The sequence below is a fragment of the Anabrus simplex genome, chromosome 2 (genome assembly GCF_040414725.1).
Source record: "Anabrus simplex isolate iqAnaSimp1 chromosome 2, ASM4041472v1, whole genome shotgun sequence".
Lineage (NCBI taxonomy): Eukaryota > Metazoa > Arthropoda > Insecta > Orthoptera > Tettigoniidae > Anabrus > Anabrus simplex.
Genome location: NC_090266.1, coordinates 158,092,020 through 158,114,358, shown reverse-complemented (window position 1 = coordinate 158,114,358; position 22,339 = coordinate 158,092,020). Strand labels below are relative to the sequence as shown.

The window sequence follows — 22,339 nt, the reverse complement described above, 5'->3', positions numbered from 1 at the left end:
ATTTAATGTTTAACGAACACACGCCGATGTAAAGACAGATTTGTCCGAGAGCTCACTGCTCTCTTACAGAATTCCGTTGATCGCAACTGCGACCTCACTTGCTTAGCTTTGCTGCACCTTGATTCAATTTCGCTTACTGTACTACTAGAATATTTTTTTATTTGGAGGTGATTGTAAAGATAGATAGATAGAGAGAGAGAGAGAGAAAGATTTATTTATCATCAACAACGCCAGGGTGACTGACTCAGGAGATTGAGGTGCTGGCCCTGTGACTGCAACTTGGCAGATTCGATCCTGGCTCAGTCCGGTGGTATTTGAAGGTGCTTAAATGCGTCAGCCTTGTGTCAATAGATTTACTGGCACATAAAAGGACTCCTACGGGACTAAATTCCGGCACCTCGGCGTCTCTGAAAACCGTAAAGGTAGTTAGTGGGACTTAAAGCAAATACCATATTTATTGATTAAACTAAATATAGGGACATTAATATACACATATTTATATATTTATAGAAGGAGGACCTTATATTCTTGAAATGGTTCAAGGCAGTAAAGTACAACAGATACTCACTTTTGCAGAACACATTTATTATAATAATCATAGCATTTTAGATATCGAAAAGGACATGAAATTAATTTTCACAGAAAATTACAGATTTGAATAAAACACCTGTGATAACATCAAGATATTCTTGGCACCGATAAGGGAACCTGATAAAATTTTAAATGAAACAGTTGCAAGTAACATTTTATTCACAACCTTGAGGTGACGTGATGTCATACACTTCCAGCACACACCATACTTAAAAGCTGAACGTTTGTTCAGTACTTGATCAACAGCCTTAACATGAGGACAAGCCAGCCCATCCTATGGTATGTTGTATCATGTATAACAAAATTGTAAGGTTCATATGTATTGTTTTTGCACTCTCACACTTGTTCTTTCTTTTTCTTATCTTACAGTTGATCTCAACACCACTCCTTTTTTTAATTCATTTTGACGACACACTCATGCGGACTTAAATGTTGTAAATAATTTTAAAACTGATGATGGACCTTAGAGTCCGAAAACCAGTTTTTGATTAAAATAATGTGCTAATACGACCATTTGTGATAAATAATAATCAAAAATAGGTATTGTAAGGAAAAGAATAGAATTAAGTACTGTAATTTAATAGATATATACCTACCAGATATTGTAATAGAAGTTGAATCATGGCTGAGAAATGATACAACAGATGCAGAAATTTTCTCATGGAACTAGAGTGTTTATCGTACATACAGGATAGGCATGGTAGGGGGGAGGGGGTGTATTCAATCTGGTGAAAGAAGAATTTGTAAGCTACATCATGAAATTATAGATATAAGGCTCATGTCTAAAGATAACAGGCAACTCGATGCTTTTGGTGTGTGGTTCAGATGCTGATTCAGAATCATATGATAAGACAATCAGGTATGTGGGAGACAATACGGCAAGGAACGTGATTGTAGCGGGTGATCTCAATTTACCAAATATCAATTGAAAGGGTAATACGAACGGCAGAAGCATGACCAGCAAATGGCAAATGGGAAGGACAGCTGGATCAGAAAGACTAGAAGGAAAAATATTCTGGACGTAGTGCTGGTAAAACCAGATGAGGTTTCAGTGCTATGTTCAAAAGTATATTCCCAATATGCTGAGAGTGTCCAGAAATTGTAACTGTCCAGATATAGGGCACCCTGCCCAAATATTTAATTGTATTTCTTTATAATTAATTTTGACTATTTTATTAAGGAATTCTCATTTGTTAACATTAGAGTTGCACTAAGCCTCTAAGAGAAAATGTGTAATGTGAACATGATGTCTATTGTTAATATTCTTTAAATTTTTAGTAGGTACAATATCTAAAATAAGCTTTTCCTCTATATAGTGCTGAATATCAAATTGCCATTTTTTAAATTTGTTTTTTCTGTCTTTGAAAAAAATTAAGAAAGTGTGATTGTAATTGTCTTTTAAATTCAATGTTATTTCATTCCGTTCTCATGCGATCACTAAAACGCATGGGGCTTTGTTAGATGTACCCATTTTTCCTTTTCTTTGTGGATATTTTGGTGTAATTTTATCCATTTGTTAAAAATGATGTCCATTTCTACACTGTATTCTGCTACCTAGGCAGCATCAGTTGAAAATCACTAGTACTTATTAAATGTTTAAAAAAATATTTTAGACTTACGTTCAGTTGTACCAGAGCATTGATATCATCTTGATAATGGTGATAGGAGTCAGCAGCTATGTCTGCATTTTGATGATCGAGAATCCAGTCTGGATGAGTATGAATGAAACGGTCCCAGATGTTCTCTCCTTTACCTGTAACATTGTAATATCATTTGTTATCCTAACACCTCGCAGTTAATGCCGGAGTAGAGACAAAGCAGGATGTTATTAAGATAAGTCCTAGAATTTAAGTTCCTAAATATTAAACAGAGATAAACATAAATATAATTTCTAAATATTTGAGTGTGACTTGATAGAATCTGACGATGTTCTTGTAAGGATATGTCATTCTTTATTTAATGGTGTGTATTTTTTATCTTTTGTTTAATAATGTGTTCTTACAGGTATATTGTAGCATAACATTTATATTTAACCTGTGTGTTTGACAGACTGAAGAGCTTTTAAGTTACATTGTAATATCAATATGTAAGAATACACTGTTTTGCAGTAATTTTCCAAGCTAAATCAGTGAAAATTTTAAACAATTTGCTGAGTATCAGAATAAATAATTCTTAAATGAATTGATATCTTAGTCATCTCTGAGTAGATTCAGGATACCTCATTGTTAAGCTGGTTGGTGACAGCAATGAAGGAAGTCAGAATGACTCCGTTTATAAACAGTGACATCAACAGGAAAAGGGCATAATTAATTATGATGGTTAACCAAATACTACCAATATCAAAGAGGCTAATAGAGATGTCACTCAAAAAGGGTAAAATCAAGTGGGTGGAGAACTCAGCGACTGGACTTAACCAATTCCTCATAACAAGCTGGGAACTAGCCTATCGACTGACTCAGAACACCTACAACAAGCAGTGCCTGTTACACAATCTGAAGCTGAATCGCTACACTACAATCATCCGTCCGGAAGCTCAGTATGCCAATAGAGTGTTTGTCACTAAACAGAAAAGGCTTGGTTTAAAAACTGGAAGTCAGAGAGAGAAGAATTTTCAGAGAAATGCTAGATTCGGTACTGGAAAATGGGGAATACCGGAGACGTCACAATTCAGATCTCCACTTCCAGATAGACAGGCTTTCTGACTGTATCAGGAAAAGGAGGGTAGCTTTCTATGGCTATGTGTCAAGATTGTCTCCTGTAGACTGATCAACCACCTAATCACTTTCTGGCAAAATATGAAAGTCTTTACCACCTGGTTGAGGGAGATTGAGAAGGATATAAAAGAACTAACACTAAGTGACTTGAAAAAAGACAGACTGTGAGACAGATCCTGAAAATGTCCGTAGTTTTCAGGAAAAATATCTGAAGAAGAACGGTACCCCCTATCTAGGAGAAAGAAATGAGTTACTCCGGGAGAAGATGTCACAATACTGGGCAAAGATCATAACCCAATGGTTGAACACACATGCTCACAAGTAAGCCCTTTTGGAAGAAGAAAAATAAGAAGGTAAACAAAGCAAGAAAGTTAGTGTTTTATGTGACAGTTTTGTCTTAAGACACATAACCTTTGATTTTACACAAAATACAAGCAACTATACATTTCAAAGTTAGATTACAATCAGAATCATGTCTGCCTCGGTGAGAAGCCAGCAATGATGTGAAGAAAGACCAGAGAGTCAGGGCTTATTAAACTGACTGACAAGGAGAGGCCAGACCCTACGTCCAACCGATTTCAATGAGCTTCAGTGTATCTGTTGGGGGACAGTACATTAACCTGTGTATAAGGGTTTAGGTCAATGCGCTTTCGTTTTTGAACAAATTGAGATCAAATGTCATGTCACTGGATCCACTTCGGACCAAGTGCAAGTGATAGAAAGTGAACAAATTTTACTTAAACATATCAGGTCCGCATCCTAATAATTTCCGAAAAATTGATGAATCCCCGATTCCAATACAAGGCGTATAGGTTATGCTTGGAGAGTTACACCACAGTCAATCAGTATTATTACATGTGATAAATATCATTTTTGGTCCGTATTGATGATATTTCATTGAAATAATAACATTAAGTTATTTATTAGACCACCTAATCAATACAAAATCGTCTTGGATGATTTACATAAATTTGTTAGCTAATAGTGGTACATGTTTCGCCTTCCCTGAAGGCATCATCAGCCATAGTCTTAACCTTAAATTAAAAATAAGCGTCTAAATAACATGTAGTAATGAAATGAATTTTAAAATCTTGAAGAGATTTGAAGTAAAATAACATTAAAAATAACAATGATGGTTTGAAAATACAATGTGATGAGATATAATAGTGGAAGTATTAACAAAATTAACATTAGAAGGCTGCTGAAATAAGTACCGGTACCTACAATGGATAAAACAACAGATTGTTATACAACAAGTAGTAAGATTGCATAAAAGTAGAGCTGATAGTCTGGCGGTTATAATTAGACGATGGCGAAAAATCGTATATAATTAAAGTAAAGAAGAGAGAATAAAAGTCAAAGTTAGTCGAGAGATCCGAAGTTAATCATGATCCTGAAGATAAAAGACGAAAGTCAGATGCATATGGTGAAGTTGTAGAACACGTTGAGGATATGAAGTTGGTGAATAGAAGTTGAAGAACAGTTTCAAATAGGATCACTATGGACCATCTCAAAATTTGAAGTGATGTTCAAATGTTGTAAATTGTGAGTTTGTAGATATGCAACAAAGAATTAAAAGAAAAAGTTACTTAAGTATGGTTCGTCCATTATTGGAATATGCAAACAGTGTTTGGGATCCTCACCAAGAATACCTAATAAAAGAAATAGATAGTGTGCAGAGGAAAGCAGCAAGATTTGTAACGGGGATTTCAGGAGAAACAGTAGTGTAACAGAAATGTTAGAGGAACTTGGGTGGGAAACTTTAAGTAAGAGAAGGGAGAAAACTAGACTTATAGGATTATATAGAGCCTATACAGGAGAAGAAGCATGGGGAGAAATCCGTGAGAGGCTTCAGTTGGAAAATAATTATATTGGCAGAACTGACCACAGGCATAAAATTAGAAGGAATTTTAGCAGAAGCGACTGGGGTAAATTTTCATTCATTGGGAAGGGCGTGAAGGAGTGGAACAGTTTACCAGGGGTAGCGTTTGATCCTTTTCCAAAATCTGTACAGGTATTCAAGAAGAGAATAAACAGCAACAGGGAAAATAAATGAAATGTTAGAGGGCATTCAACCAGTGCAGGCTATTGTAAATAAAAAATGTGTGTTAAAACAAAAAAATTAATTTCATCCCCTGGTCCATGGAGTTTGGACAGCCAAAGTAGGGGACTGCCTGTAGGGGTGAAGTACAATGGGGACTTTGAGGGCCCTGGGACCGCTACGGTAGCTGTGAAGGCCCTCCAGGAACGTTGAAAAGTGGTGGCAAAAGGGAACTCTGGTTAAGACGCAGCAGGTCGTTATGCTACTTAGGTTCCAAAATGGGTTAAAAAAAGCAAATAAATGCAATGTAAATTTTAATCTTATACCAGTTGCATAGTATTTGAAGTAATTCCACATACTGTATATGAGTTGACTATGTTTGTAAGTATAGGAGATATTATAAGTAGAATTTTCTAAATTATATAAATTTATTAAGGATGATTTAATTTTTAAAATTTAGTGCTTGACAATTATGTATTTTTGTGTACCATTTGCCACCGAGGTGGACACCTCATTTGCAAATAAAGAGATTTTGATTTGATTTTATTTGATCTGTCATTCTGCGTAGAAACATGCCCGTGTAAATGGAACCATGCTCCGTCAGAGAAAAATATTAAGCTTGGATCAATTATTTCATCATGAACGTTTCGCGACATCCTATTACAAAAACGTACGAGCTTATCATGATCACGTGGATGCAGTTCGTGTACTAAAGTTACCTTGTATGGTTTCAATTTTAATATTTTCGTAGCTCTTCGGAACCCAGGCTTCTTGTCCAAGTCGTCTTAGGGATTTTTTAGCGGTCTGTTCTAATCTTTCTGCGATTTCATTTACTTTTACTCGTTAAGTAGGCTACACGTTTTTTAACACTTCGCTTCTTATTGAGTAACGAACCAATTCCTCTCAATTTGTTTACGAGTATCCGCACGTTCTCTCTATGTGGAGGGCGTACACCTGGAAATTGTGTTATAAATCGCCTAACGACTTCCCTGCGAGACTCTGTTTTCACACAATCGTCGTACATAAATTCCCTCTCCTCTACAGTGTACACATGTGGAGGCTTAGTAGAATTATACCCCTAAGTAATACTTCACAACTCCAGAACTGTTAGAGCGACAGACCAACACCTAATACACGTTCTAAGCACGGACCTGAACTTCGAAGTGCGGGCATTCCTGTGCTGTCGCGGCGCTTTGCAACGGCAAGTGATGAGTTAACAGGAGGCAGATAAGCTGGATGCGCCTGCCGGCCAACCGATGAGAGAAACTCTCTGTGTAACATGTATATCCTTGGAATTGCGGATTCATCAATTTTTCGGAAATTATTATGTTGTGGACCTTATATGTTTCAGTAAAATTTGTTCACATTTTGTTGTTCTCTCACCTCCTCTTGATCCGAAGCGGATCCAGCGTCATGACAGTTGACCTCAATTTGTTCGAAAACGAATGCGTATTGACCTAACCGCTTATACGCTAGTTACTGTTGAGTGTCCCCCAACAGGTACATTGAAGCTAGTTGAAATCGGTTGTATGTACGGTCTGGCCACTCCTTGCGAGCTGTATCGTGTTATAGACGAATTGACAGGACTCGCAGACCACGAGGTTATACTTTTCATTTAACGACTTCAAGGTGTGAAGAATAGATTTGGATATGAGTAAAATTTCGGGCTTACAGCATTGGAAAGCGTAATGCTTAAATTCGTCTACTACCGGGCGAGTTGGCCGTGCGGTTAGGGGCGCGTAGCTGTGAGCTTGCATCCGGGAGATAATGGGTTCGAATCCCACTATCGGCAGCCCTGAAGATGGTTTTCTGTGGTTTCCCATTTTCACATCATGCGAATGCTGGGGCTGCACCTTAATTAAAGCCACGGCCGCTTCCTTCCCACTCCCAGCCCTTCGCCATCCCATCGTCACCATATGACCTCTCTGTATCGGTGCGACGTAAACCAAATTCTCCAAAAAGAATAGTTCATCTGCTGAAACTAGCCACTGATCTGGAATATGAATTTGATCCAATACTTTAACCAGGCCAATTACATCACTGCTATACGTAACATCTTTAAATGATTCAAAATCGGAAAGTTCCGGCTGACAACCTTGGCAATTTTCTTCCAGATGCAGATGATCCATCTGCAATGGTGTCAGACATCTTCAGTGATGAGCTAGCGTTTATCATGGGCGCCCATATGACAGTTTGTAGGGGGGTGGGGCTAGACCTGGAGGTGCGTAGTATTTTTAACATTTTGGAAGATAAATGACGACTTGTATTCTGTGGTAGAATAACCTACGGTATACCCTGTCTGTTGGTGGGAGACGGTACTACCTCTTCTGCGTAATAGTGACTTTTAAATCATTTTCTTGAAAGGAAAACACCTGACTACATTAGATTTTTGCCTTTCCCTGAGAGCTAGGGGGGTGGGGGGCCGCGGCCCCACCTTGCTCCCGTGTATGGGCGCCCTTGGCCTTTATCGAAGATTCCATCGTGTTGTCAAGATGAAAAATGGATATATGGGCCGTGATTCTCCAGCTTGGAAGATTTTTACCATGATTTCAAAATAACACCACTCTTTCTAAATTAATTCTAACACTTCCTTTTTCAGTTAATTCGGCTCCTGTAATAGTGAACTTTGTAATTTAAATTCATTATGTGATACATTTTAAGACCCTAATGAGGCCATTAGGGGTTGTTTGTTGGATAATAAGATGAGGTACGTTTGTTGTTGGTGGCATATACAGTAATTTGAATCAATGGCTGCACTGTTAGCAGCAACTATATTCACGTTATTTGATAATCTTGTTGATCTATTTTTCTATCACTTGTGCCTAGAAATAGGGAAACGTTCTGGAGGATCTGGTTGTAAGGATGAATACAAAGTTAGTTTCTGAATGGATGTTTTGATTTTATCGAGAGATCTTTTATATTTGTTAAACAAAATTAGCTGTCGTTCCTGCGATGACTTTGCTCATACCATAGCAATGGAACCAGAAACGTAATTGAAGGTCGTGTTCTCTGTAAACATAGCAAATGCGAGGCGACAAAAACCTTTCGTGTCGGTCAATTTTCTGACAAATTAAAATTATAGGGCTTCTTTACAATTTACGTAGAATTGTTTCTTTGTGATTTAAATTGAACCCCACTAGTAGGTGTATTTTGCGGATTCTGGATCAATATTTCATAATTTTGCGTATTTTTCTTAGAATTTCATATTTCCCCTCCCAAAAATCACCCATTTCTGGGGCAAAATATCAAAGGTTAATATTTCTATAAAATAAAAAATAAAAAATTCATCAAATATTTTGGAAAAAATAATAAAAATTCTAATATTTAAAAAAGCCGGTCTAGGTCCATCATCAATTTTTTAAGAAAACCGGAAATAAGAGAGGTAGCCGAAACATGGTAGTTGAAAGTAAAGTAGGGTGATTTTCGTACTTATATGAGATTGTTGAAATTGGGGTAGTTGACTCATGAGTCAAATGTTACCCAAATGCAACAGACAAGTTTTAGAGAGGAAGGGGGTCTGAGATTACTCTTGGTAAACTGTCAGAGTGTAGTAAATAAACAATTAAAATTCGGTACATTGATGGAATCTTATGAGACTGATGTTGTGATAAGAGTGGAATCGTGGTTGAGAGAAGTATTTCTAGAAGGATATACAGTCTATCGTAGAGACCGAAGAGATAAAATGGGAGGGGGGTGTTTATTCTGGTGAAGGAAACTTATTGTTCACATGAATGGTTTACCGATGAAAGGGATGAAATATTAGGGATTAAATTAGTTTGTGATAATGTGAAGGAGGTGGGAGTTATAGGAACATATAGGCCTGGAAGAGAGGAAAGAGACATGGAAATATTTGAGAAAAAAATGATTATTCTCATATAAACAATAATAATGATAGGGTAATAATTGGGGGAGATCTAAACTTGCCTGAAGTTGAATGGAATGGCGCTGCAAGTGAAGCCCATGAACAGAAACTGGCAAATAAGTTAATTTGGGAGGGAGGATTTACACAAGTAGTACAAGAACCGACTCATCTCAACAACTTGCTAGATGTATTCTTGGTTAAACCATGGGAAATTGTTGATAAAACTGAGGTAATTGAAGGAATAGGTGACCACAAGGCTATAATAATGGATGTAGGACTCGTACCTAAAATGGTTAATAAGATGGTCACACAAGACAAGAAATCATACAGAAAAACTAAAGTTGATGAATTTGGGACTTACCTTAAATCATAATTCAGTTGTTGGATAAGTGAAGTGAGTAATGTGGATACACTTTGGGCTAAATTTAAAGGAATCATTTGGGAAGGAGAGAAGAGATTTGTACCTGTTAAGAAGGGTAAAATGACCTCAGACCCTGTTTATTATACAAGGAAAATAAGAAAATTAAAAAGAAAATGTAGAATAGTAAACAGGAAAATCAATGAGGGTAGAGAGAATAGAGAAACTAGAAAACAGCTAATGAGGGAACTGAATAGAGTAAAAAGGAAGCAAAAGATAATTGTATGAATGGCATACTTCAAGAGGATAATGATCACAAAGGGAAATGGAAAAAGCTGTATTCGTATATTAGGAATCAAAAAGGAAAAGGAATCCAAATTCCTACAATTGTGGGAGAAGGGGGTGAACACTATTCAACAGATACTGAGAAAGCAAATCTATTTAGTAGGGAATTCAGAGATTCAGTAGAAGATTGTCAGGAGTTGGAAACTGTAACAGAAGATAGAGAGGGAGAGACACATAGGGAAACAAGAAGCTTCTCATTCACAAATGAAGATATTTTCAAAGAAATCCAACTGCTTCAGCAAGGAAAAGCAGCAGGAAGTGATCAAATTACTGGGGTGATTTTAAAGACAATGGGGTAGTACATAGTGCCTTATTTAAAATTCCTCTTTGACTATGTCATAAATAATAGTGTAATTCCAAAGGAATGGAAGGAATCTATAATAATACCAATTTATAAAGGAAATGGTGATAAAAAGAAACCAGAGAACTACAGACCAATCAGCCTGACCAGTATAGTTTGTAAAATACTGGAGAGTTTAATAGCAAAGTACATCAGAGGGATATGTGATGATAAAAATTGGTTCATGAGGAGCCAGTATGGATTTAGAAAGAAATTTTCTTGTGAGGCACAACTGGTGGGATTTCAGCAGGACTTATAAAATCAGTTGGATTCAGGAGGCCAATTAGATTGCATAGCCATAGATCTTTCCAAAGCCTTTGATAGAGTGGAACGTGGAATATTATTAAAGAAATTGGAGGGAATAGGATTGGACCTAAGGGTTATACGTTGGATAAGAACAATTCTAAATTCAAGGGATCAGAAAGTCAAAGTAGGAAAAAATTAAATGGCGTATGGCTTTTAGTGCCGGGAGTGTCCGAGGACAAGTTCGGCTCGCCAGATGCAGGTCTTTTGATTTGTCTCCCGTAGGCGACCTGCGCGTCATGATGAGGGTGAATTGATGATGAAGACGACACATACACTCAGCCCCGGTGCCAGCGAAGTTAACCAATTAAGTTTAAAATTCCCGACCCTCCCGGGAATCGAACCCGGGGCCCCTGTGGCCAAAGGCCAGCAAGCTAACCATTTAGCCATGGAGCCGGACAGTAGGAAATATTATATCACAGGAAGAGAAAGTTTTGAAGGGAATTGCACAGGGTAGTATAATCGGTCTGTTACTTTTCTTAGGTACGCAAAAGATTTAGGGAACAATATAACATCAAAAATAAGATTGTATGCAGATGGCATAATTGTTTATAGGGAAATAAATAACATTGAGGATTGTTCAGAATTACAAAGGGGCCTTGAGAGTTTCCAACAATGGGTTGAAGAAAATACTATGAAGGTTAATGGAGGCAAATCAACTGTTACAACATTTACAAACAGGAGCTTTAAAACTGAATTTGAATATATTTTGGATGAGGTAGTTATCCCAAAAGATGGCAAGTGCAAATACTTAGGTGTGAGATTTGAAGGTAATTTGCACTAGAAGGGTCATGTTGATGACATTGTTGGGAAAGCATACAGATCGTTACATGTCATAATGGGGCTACTTAAAGGATGCAACAAAGAATTAAAAGGAAAAAGTTACTTAAGTATGGTTCGTCCATTATTGGAATATGCAAACAGTGTTTGGGATCCTCACCAAGAATACCTAATTAAAGATGTACCGGGAGGTACTCCCCAACGCCGCGCATTTATATCTAGCGCCTAAATGAACTCCTCTATTGGTGCAATAGTGAAATTGTAACTACACCAACTTAGAACTTTACTCTCAAGGTGTCACCACTAAAATCTGAGATAATTTTGTTATTGTGAATTTTCCTGAACTGTGTGTTTTCCATTCATCAAGAAGTTTGGACATTCTCTCATGGATGACACTACCAAAAACTATCATCATGCACTTTGGTGCTAGGTACAAGAACTTATAATTCAAAGAAGTTTTGTGTTCATAAGTTTTTTATTGATTGATGCTCATTTATTTTTGGGTTGGCAATATTTCCTATTTCTTCCGCCAGTTTTGAATCTAGCCAATCCCTAATTTCTGTAATTAATTTTCTACCAATCACAGCCTTCTTCTTCTTCTTCTTCTTCTTCTTCTTCTTCTTCTTCTTCTTCGATTTTGAGTGTAACTTTTAAACTGACCAATAAACATGAGAGGATGTGGCTAGTTTAATCTTGAATGGTCTCGAACTTCCCCGAGGGTTTATAAACTGCGGATTTTCACGTCTCTTGGCCAATTGATCGTCATCTTACCGAGTGTGTGTGTCAAGCAGGAGGCGGGCGGCCTCTTCTTCTGCTGCTAGAACTTCTACAAGGCAATGGCCACATGACATCTTTATTTCTTGCTAGCTCCGCAGTTTAACCTGAGGGAAAGGTCCGAATCATTAACTATGTAACTTAGTTTTTCTAAAAATGTAACTTTCTGCCGGCTGATGTAAAACTTCATAAAATCTTTAACTGTAAATCGGGGATAGAGAGTGATGTACCCTCTCGAGCTCCCCTTCATATTGGTTTGAGGTGACTACGTTTTGTAACTGGCTTTCTTCCTTTCCGTAATGTTCTAATCTATTCTTATACGAGTCACCTCCATAGTTTGGGAATAGCCCTTGTTTCATCGGCCTAGTGCCCTTTAGGTTTTAAGAGTTCATATTTAGGAGTGCAAGTATACGCCTCCATTCATTTTGTTGTTCGGGCCGTTTATTTAACCGTTTTTCCTTTTTCATGATATTTTGCACCAGTGTACTGTATGTTTTAGGATTTTTAAAATTGTACGTGTACTCTCATTGTGATGATTCTGATATGGCTGAATTTAGAATATTTTGTTTGTTGATTGTGATTGTGCTCTATTTCTCAGTTAATGATTAATTTAGTTAATGAAAGGATTATTGGTAATTAAACGGAAGAATACAATCAAACGGGATCTGAGAAGGAAGAGAATGAGCCAAAGAATTTGAATGGAGACAAAATGTATAAAGAAACACCTTATATGTAAGAATTTGAACCCAAAATTATAGGAACCTTATATGAAAGAGTTTGAGTGAAATCAAATTATGGTAATGTGATAGGTGAGGATTTAACCATTAAAAATAAAGAGAAATGTAACGATCTGTAAATGCAAGAGTCGAAGTGCTATTAAGAAACCTAAATGATTAGTTATTAATTCATGAGTAAAATATAGAAGGCAAGAGTATCCTTTTGGATCCCAACTTCTTAGGAATTGAGTTATCAGAATGATAAATTATAATATCAAACAATTTAATGGAATAAAATAAAATAAAATAAAAATTACATTAAAGTAAACTAAAGTTCTTAACCCATTTAAAGAATATTGAGTAGTATTAAATGGTAACGTAAAAATGAGAATAGTAGTAAAATTTTACCCATAGTTAACCAGAAACAGGAGAGGCTAAGCTAAAATATAAAAATAAGCATAATTAAGCTGCCTGTTTAAATTGTAAACATTTAAATCATTGCTGAGTTAATAAAATTTAGTAAAAATGTACAGTAATAATAACAATCAGCATAAATGGGAATAGGAATTAAGAGAGTAGTTCGATAAATTTAAATAAATAAAAATGTGAAATCAACTAAATTAATTAACAGCAAAGTGATTGAGATTATACTTGGTGAAGTGAACAATGGTAAATGGTAAATGGGTAAAATGCTCAATTTCAAGGTGATATGTTATGGGCAAATGGATATGATTTAGATATCCTAGTATCGAATTATAATACGGATTTTCACTAATGTCAGTTTAATTTGTTCGATGTTACAGTCACATTGAATCAACGTTGACACCAGAAGAAGCATTTGAAAGTAATGAATACGAGAAATATTCAAATTGTAATTTAAGGAAAGCAAGAGGTACATTTTGTAAATACGTTTTTTCATTCGTTGGATTGAGTCCAGAGGTGTACTGATATTTTTTTCCTGATATCCAGACTGTTGTTATTAATAAATGTTTATTGTTATTTTGTTATGTATTTCATTGTGCCAGTGTCACCTACCCAATCACTTATGCCCCGCGAAAAATAAATTTTAAAAGAACTGTCCTGATATAGCAAAATCGGCCTTGCAAACGTTCCACCCGTGGGACTCTCGCTCCGCTGACTGAGTGACCCCGGAAAAGGGGACAATATATCGTCGCCAGGCTAAGGATCCTTCGGAGTAAAGTTTACAGATGAAGCCCAAGACCGAGCAGTGAGCAATGTCCCTACCATTTTCAGTGTTTAATGATAGTACAATTATTCGATCACTGGAGTGTTCCGTTCCCTTCTCAGGCAACGCGGCAAATCTTCACAAGGCAGAAAGAGAAACGTGGTTTCCCTGTGGATGGAGTTACGAGATTTCCATTGCCTAGCAACGATATATACAATTACCATTGTACTGTATACACTGCTACTGAAGAAAACTTGAAGTCAATGTGTGAATTTCTAAACAAAATATTGAAAAAGTGCAATGCAACATAAGTAAACATTTTTATATACTCAGTCAATGGGAGGTACAATCTGACACATATTTTAGAATGTATAGTTTGGGAAGAGGTCTCTTTTTAGTTGTATATAAAACACTAAATCAAAACATGATTTTATTGTAAATGACTTGGATCAACTCTTTTCTGAACTGCTCAATGAAAACAGTTAAAAGCTGTGATATATTTGCGTACCCTTTGAGACGATCCCAAGTACCCCTATTGGTACGCGCACCACACTTTGAATACCACTGATTTACTACATCTTGGTTAAGCGGGCTTCTTTTGTCACTAATAAAGTTACCAGCTAAACTGAAATTTCTTTCATTTGCCTCATTGGAGGGTGGAATAGACATTATTTTCTTCGCTAGCAGAGCAAGTCTTGGATACTGTGTGCTGTTATTTCTCCACTATGCAAGAGGATCATTATCGCGATCTTTTAATAAATAAATGTTTGTAGTAAAAATATCGGCAGCGTTTACTCGTCCATGGTTCGCGCCTGACATAGATCTAGAAACCTATTCCCGAAACAACCATAAAGGGTCGGAGATCTGTTGAACAGATTTTGCAATGTTTTGTTTGATATCTTGTGGTATGGTACTGTATTTGATGGACGCACTGTATTCGGCCGCGATTTACATTCGTGTGCTTTCATATGTGAGGTAGTAGATGCAGAAGTCTATAAGAAGGCACAACATTAACTTCTTCTTCTTTTTTTATCTGTTTACCCTCCAGGGTTGGTTTTCCCTCGGACTCAGCGCGGGATCCCACCTCTACCGCCTCACTCAAGGACAGTGTCCTGGAACTCCAAACTCTGGGCCGGGGGATACAACTGCGGAGGACGACCAGAACCTCGCCCAGGCGACCTCACCTGCTATGCTGAACAGGGGCCTTGGGCGGATGGGAAGATTGGAAAGGATAGACAAGGAAGAGGGAAGGAAGCGCCGTGGCCTTGAGTTAGGTACCATCCCGGCATTTGCCTGGAGAAGTGGGAAACCACGGAAACCACTTCGAGGATGGATGAGGTGGGAATCGAACACCCCTCTACTCATTTGACCTCCCGAGGCTGAGTGGACCCTGTTCCAGTCCTCGTACCACTTTTGAAATTTCATGGCAGAACCAGGAATCGAATTCGGGCCTCCGGGGGTCGCAGCTAATCACACTAACCATTACACCACAGAAGCGGACCATAACATTTACATGTCACATATCCTGCATGTTGACCATTCGCAGTTGTTACTAGTGAGAAGTATTCCTACAGTTTGCTGGTATCAATATCAATATGCACAATGTGCGTATGTACACATTATTATAAACAAATACATCGCAGTTGGGGAATATCCCGGTGGCAATGATCACTTACAGTAGTGTGATAATAAAGTAAATTTAAAACATAATTACACAATAACAACAACAACAACAAAACGACAACTACAGCTACAACAACAAAAGGACAAAAGCCGGGCTGAGTGGCTCAGATGATTGACGCGCTGGCCTTCTGACCTCTACTTGGCAGGTTTGGTCCTGGCTCAGTCCGGTGGTATTTGAAGGTGCTCAGCCTCGTGTTGGTAGATTTACCGCCACGTAAAAGAAATAGTTTGGGACTAAATTCCGGCACCTCGGCGTCTACGAAAACCGTAAAAGTAGTTAGTGGGACGTAAAGCCAATAACATTACTATTTATTAGAGTACAACAACCAATTCGACGGAGAGAAAATATTACAAGAAATACAACTAGTTTAACATTCTAAATCCAGCATCGTCATATACAAATTCACACACAACTTAAGTGTTTACAGTACTTAACACTACGGCTTACTATACTATAGGTTCAGCTTACTACTAGCTTAACATGAGTATATCAAAATTGACATTTTAAAAAGAGTGCTTGGTTAATGGCGGAGATTGAGAGAAGATGGAGGGGGTCTTATTCTGCAGTCGGCTTACCAGTGTCAAATGAAGTGCAATTATGGGGATTACTGGGCGGACAAGGTGAAGAATGCCTTAGATAGACTCGGGTTAGGTGAGTTTTATAATAGTGAATGGGGGAGGAGTAGGGGTACGTATTGGAAACACGTGATTAAGAGGGCGAGAGATATTGCTGAACAAGTGCTGGTAGTCGAATGGATGAAGAGGGCTACCCTAAAGATGTTTCTGAGGGTTAATCAGATGGTGAATTTGAGAGTGGTAAATGTAAATAGGACGGTGGGGAGAGGTTTAATTTGGTGGTTTTTAGGTTTATATATGAATAAAGGTTGGACGAAGTTAAAAAAAAAAACGTTGTGTGTATTCCGTGGTGACGAGAGAAAGGACTTTCATTTGCTGACAGTATGTAAAGAAACGATTGAAGAGAGGCGGGTGTTTAATGAACAGCAGTTGAAGTGGATTGCTCATCCGTGCAATGGAGATAAGCTTTTGAGATGGTTAGTATCTGAATGGAAGTGTGCTGGTAATTTGTGTAGTTTTTTTACCAGAATTAGATGCAGATGTACAGCCGCCTTAAAGGCTAATTCTCAGTTGTGTCAAGAGGATAACGAACCAGATAGTGGTTTATCATGACACAGGTAGAGCGTTAAATTTCGCTACTCAGCACAGACGAAATGGTGGCCCTCACTACTGGCGAGCAGTGGGGAAAGGTGATGGCATGTGTCACCAGAAGGAGGCATCCTAGCATATGTATTATGATAGTTCAGGTGTGATTGAGTTACATACCCAGGAAGTGAGGTAGTTAACCTCGTGTTGCCATGATGTCATTATTTTGTATTTTTGTTTCGTATTCAGTATAGTTTGCCGCGATGCCAGTGTTTTTTTCTTTTTCTTTTCTTTTGTTTCTATGTTCAGTTTTGTTTTATCCACTAGCGTGGGGTATTATTGTATATTTATAGTGTATTGTCTGATGTTGTCTTCGTTCGATTGTTTTTGCTTTTAATTTTTCCTAGTTTTGATTGGTTTTCTAATTGTTGGTTTCTATTTTTCTCCTTTGAGAGCGATTAGGTTGTAAAACTGTAAGGTCAAGAGAAAAATAAAGGTTACTCACTCACTCACTCACTCACTTACTTACTTAACATTACAACACCGTCATTTACAAATTCTCACGAACCTTAAGTATTACAAAATTTTACACTATGACTTACAACAACAACAACAACAACAACAAAAGTACAATAAGCAATTCCCTGGAAAGAAAATATTACAAGAAATACTACTACTAGTTTAACATTCTAAATCCAGCATCATCATATACAAATTCACATACAACTTAAGTATTTACAGGGCTTATTACTACGAATTACAATACTGTGGGTTGAACATACTACTAGCTTAACATTAAAACACCGACACATTAAAATTCCCACGTACCTTAAGTATTTCAAACTTTTACACTATGACCTTCAGTAAATTGAGCGGCCCAATTACCAACTATTAATATAGCACTGTAAATACAACATGTTCATATACAAATACACACACACATTAAATAATTCAAATGCCTTAATACTACAATTTACAGTCCACTAAAATATGACACCATCACGTATACATTCACACACAATTTACAGAATGTTGGAGTCTATTCTTGAAGCATCTTATATTTTTGGGAAAAGGCTCTAGGAGAGCTGCAGGTGTGCATTCCAGTCAATTTCCCGATTTACGAACGAATATTTACCATTGTTAGTTTTCTGCGATATACCTTTTACTTTATGCGGATGATCCGTTCTACTTATGTAACAGGGCTTTTCTGAGTAGACTGTTCAACTCTCCCCAAGCTGGCTTATTCGTGTATACATGGCACATAACCGTGTTCGTTTCCTTCTAGTCCCCAGTGTCTCCCACGCAAGTTTTTCTATCATACTTGTCACATTACTTCTAGGATTGAAATCGTTAAGCACGAATCTTGCATCATTTCGCTCTACCATCTCAAGTTCCTTAGTGAGTCCTCTTTGGTACGGATCCCATACGGCTGCTTCATATTCCAGGACTAGCCTAATGAGTGATATATAGCCCTCCGCCTTCGCCTGGCTACAGCTGCCCTTTAGCACCCTCTTCATGAAGTGTAAGGACTTGTGCGCTTTAGTAATCACATTTCCTACGTGGGTATCCCATTTTAGATGTCGCTTTACGTGGATTCCTAGGAACTTGCATGAGTCACTCTCTACCAGAGCGTTCGATCCAAGACAGTGAGATTCAAACCCACTGTCTCCTGGATACGAGCTCATAGCTGCGCGCTCCTAACCGCTCGGCCAACTCGCCCGGTTCCTGCATGTTTATAGGCTGATTTGGAAGAGAGAACAATCATTGTTATCGATAATGTCTATGGCCAGACTATTCTGCTTATTAATTACGTTCCTATACCAATAATTTAATGCATTAACTATTAGTAGATCGTCAGTAATTACCTCTTCTTCTCCGGACATTATCATTGACACATCATGGCTGGCTCCTTTCCTTTTCCTAACATACACTGACTGACAGAGCAAATGCAACACCAAGAAGGAGTGGTCAGAACTTTATGCCAATTGCAGGGTAGACTGACGTCACTGAGGTATGCTCATGATGTGAAATGCGCCGCTGTGCTGCGCACGTAGCGAACGATAAATGAGACACGGCGTTGGTGAATGGCCCACTTCGTACCGTGATTTCTCAGCCGACAGTCATTGTAAAACGTGTTGTCGTGTACCACAGGACACGTGTATAGCTAAGAATGCCAGGCCGCCGTCAACGGAGGCATTTCCAGCAGACAGACGACTTTACGAGGGGTATGGTGATCGGGCTGAGAAGGGCAGGTTGGTCGCTTCGTCAAATCGCAGCCGATACCCATAGGGATGTGTCCACGGTGCAGCGCCTGTGGCGAAGATGATTGGCGCAGGGACATGTGGCACGTGCGGGGGGTCCAGGCGCAGCCCGAGTGACGTCAGCACGCGAGGATCGGCGCATCCGCCGCCAAGCGGTGGCAGCCCCGCACGCCACGTCAACCGCCATTCTTCAGCATGTGCAAGACACCCTGGCTGTTCCAATATCGACCAGAACAATTTCCCGTCGATTGGTTGAAGGAGGCCTGCACTCCCGGCGTCCGCTCAGAAGACTACCATTGACTCCACAGCATAGACGTGCACGCCTGGCATGGTGCCGGGCTAGAGCGACTTGGATGAGGGAATGGCGGAACGTCGTGTTCTCCGATGAGTCACGCTTCTGTTCTGTCAGTGATAGTCACCGCAGACGAGTGTGGCGTCGGCGTGGAGAAAGGTCAAATCCGGCAGTAACTGTGGAGCGCCCTACCGCTAGACAACGCGGCATCATGGTTTGGGGCGCTATTGCGTATGATTCCACGTCACCTCTAGTGCGTATTCAGGCACGTTAAATGCCCACCGCTACGTGCAGCATGTGCTGCGGCCGGTGGCACTCCCGTACCTTCAGGGGCTGCCCAATGCTCTGTTTCAGCAGAATAATGCCCGCCCACACACTGCTCGCATCTCCCAACAGGCTCTACGAGGTGTACAGATGCTTCCGTGGCCATCGTACTCTCCGGATCTCTCACCAATCGAACACGTGTGGGATCTCATTGGACGCCGTTTGCAAACTCTGCCCCAGCCTCGTACGGACGACCAACTGTGGCAAATGGTTGACAGAGAATGGAGAACCATCCCTCAGGACACCATCCGCACTCTTATTGACTCTGTACCTCGACGTGTTTCTGCGTGCATCGCCGCTCGCGGTGGTCCTACATCCTACTGAGTTGATGCCGTGCGCATTGTGTAACCTGCATATCGGTTTGAAATAAACATCAATTATTCGTCCGTGCCGTCTCTGTTTTTTCCCCAACTTTCATCCCTTTCGAACCACTCCTTCTTGGTGTTGCATTTGCTCTGTCAGTCAGTGTACTTGAGATATTTTTCCGCCCATTTTCCCTGGAAGAAAGTATACCTTTCATATATTTATCATTAGCAGCTTTATTTTCAGAAGCAAGTTCTTTGGACAGCTATTTATATGCTCCGAACTAAATTGTCTTTTATTGTACGCTTCCCTTACTTTCCTTTTAAGGCTCCTAATTTTGCTATTGCAGTATTCGTGATCTGGGTTCCGTTTTAGTAATTTAAGGGGCACAAACTGCTCAAAAGCCCCATTAATAATATCAACGAAGTTATCCCACATTACGTTTATGTGCTCGCCTTGTGATGCCCAGCTGGGAAATACTTACCAAAGAAACATTTGGAATATAAAGGCGTCAGCTTTACTGTTCTGGTATTCGTTTACTTTCTCCTCATTGTCTAGTTTAGTGTTTGAGGGATATCTAATATATAATTCTGCAGCAGAGTGGTCGCTAATTCGTGGTAGTGCCATACAACTGATGCGTAAGTCATCGGGTCTTACAAGATAAACATCTAGAGTGTTGTTTCCTCTAGTAGGAAAGGCTACTACTTGGGTAATTCCACCATCCTTCATCAGCTTGTTTACCGCGACCTGACTGTAGCCACTCCCCGTAGCCTAGCCGGACCAGTTTATGGCCGGAAGATTTATGTCACCTGCATACTGTTTCCTGTACACGTAACATCCTACAGCCTATCGAGTACCGAGAAGTTGTTACCAGGTGCCCTATATATACCTATTATTTGAATGAGGTTGGCATTCCTTTCATCCATGATTTGCACACACAGCATTTCGCGATCCTCATCAACCCATTTTAAACAACTATTTACGTTCTTTCGCGCACAGGTAAATACTCCGCCACCTCTAGACTCTCTGTCCCTTCTATATACAGAGTGTCCCCCAAAACACCGACAAGGCTTAGTATGTTGTGCGGGATGGCAGACTGATCGGTTTTCAAGAAGGAGCCCCTGTCCAGAAATGCACGGTTTGAGCGCTGGAGAGCGTCGAAATCTGAGGACGGTTGTGACAGTTTGTTCAGATTTTGTGTCTTAGTACGGAAGATATGGAACACTTTAGCCATCTGTGTACTGTAGATGGATAAATTCAGCCTAATAACATTCCTGCGCATGCGTTACATTCCTCCACACAGTCCTTGGTGCACATCCTACTGCGTTACTTGTGTACCGTAGTATGTCAGTGCATAACTTTGTTAACAGCAGTGCGTCATGTACTAGTTGACCGACATGGTGCTTGCATACGGCAAAGCGGATTGCAATGGTAGAACTTTTTTTTTTGCTACTTGCTTTACGTCGCACCGACACAGATATCTCTTATGGCGACGATGGGATAGGAAAGGCCTAGGAAGTGGAAGGAAGCGGCCGTGGCCTTAATTAAGGTACAGCCCCGGTATTTGCCTGGTGTGAACATGGGAAACCACGGGAAACCATTTTCAGGGCTGCCGACAGTGAGGCTCGAACCCACTATCTCCCGATTACTGGATACTGGCCGCACTTAAGCGATTGCAGCTATCGAGCTCGGTAATAGTAGAACTGCTGCAAGATTGTATGGGGAACGTTTTCCAAACAGATGTACCCCACATCATTCCACGTTCGCGGCCATCGAGAGACGACTACGAGAAGCCGGATAGTTGCACGTAGGTAGTATGAAGAGTATGGTGTGTGTTATGACACTTCTGTCACGTCAGTGGAGGACATTATCGCTCGAGTCCACGCAGCAATTGAAATGTTTAAAGAAAACCGCGCGTATCGGGTCATGTGCGTGAGGCTCAGCACCACCGATGTCGGCTCTGCAATGACGTAAGAGGTACACAGTTCGAACCCCGTTTGTAATGAACCCGATGTGTTACTCATGGTGGATTTATTGACGACAAGTGAAACGCACACCCATCTCACACTTCGATGCTCTGCAGCGTCTAAGCCGTGCGTTTCTGGATATGGGTTCCTTCTCGAAAACGGATCTGTTTGCCTTCCCACACAACATACTAGGCGTTGTCGGTGTTTTTGGGACACCCTGCATAATGAGATCACTCTGATTGACTTCGCTGCTATTTACATTCCCATTGAGCCGTGACTCTATACAAATCACAATATCCACACGTTATGATTCACTAAGACTATAAAATTCAATAATT

At 39.4% G+C, this 22,339-nt stretch overlaps 1 protein-coding gene across 2 annotated transcripts in view; it reads right to left on the bottom strand.

Annotated features, from left to right (window-relative positions):
* Positions 1 to 22,339, bottom strand: part of LOC136863953 (myrosinase 1) — a 132,649-nt gene that overhangs the window by 64,036 nt on the left and 46,274 nt on the right. The window contains exon 3 of one of the 2 annotated variants that reach the window (XM_067140406.2): positions 2,211 to 2,344. In XM_067140406.2, coding sequence (XP_066996507.2) covers positions 2,211 to 2,344 — 134 coding nt within the window. The remainder of the gene's footprint in view (positions 1 to 2,210; positions 2,345 to 22,339) is intronic. The other variant, XM_068226117.1, reaches the window with a different exon arrangement.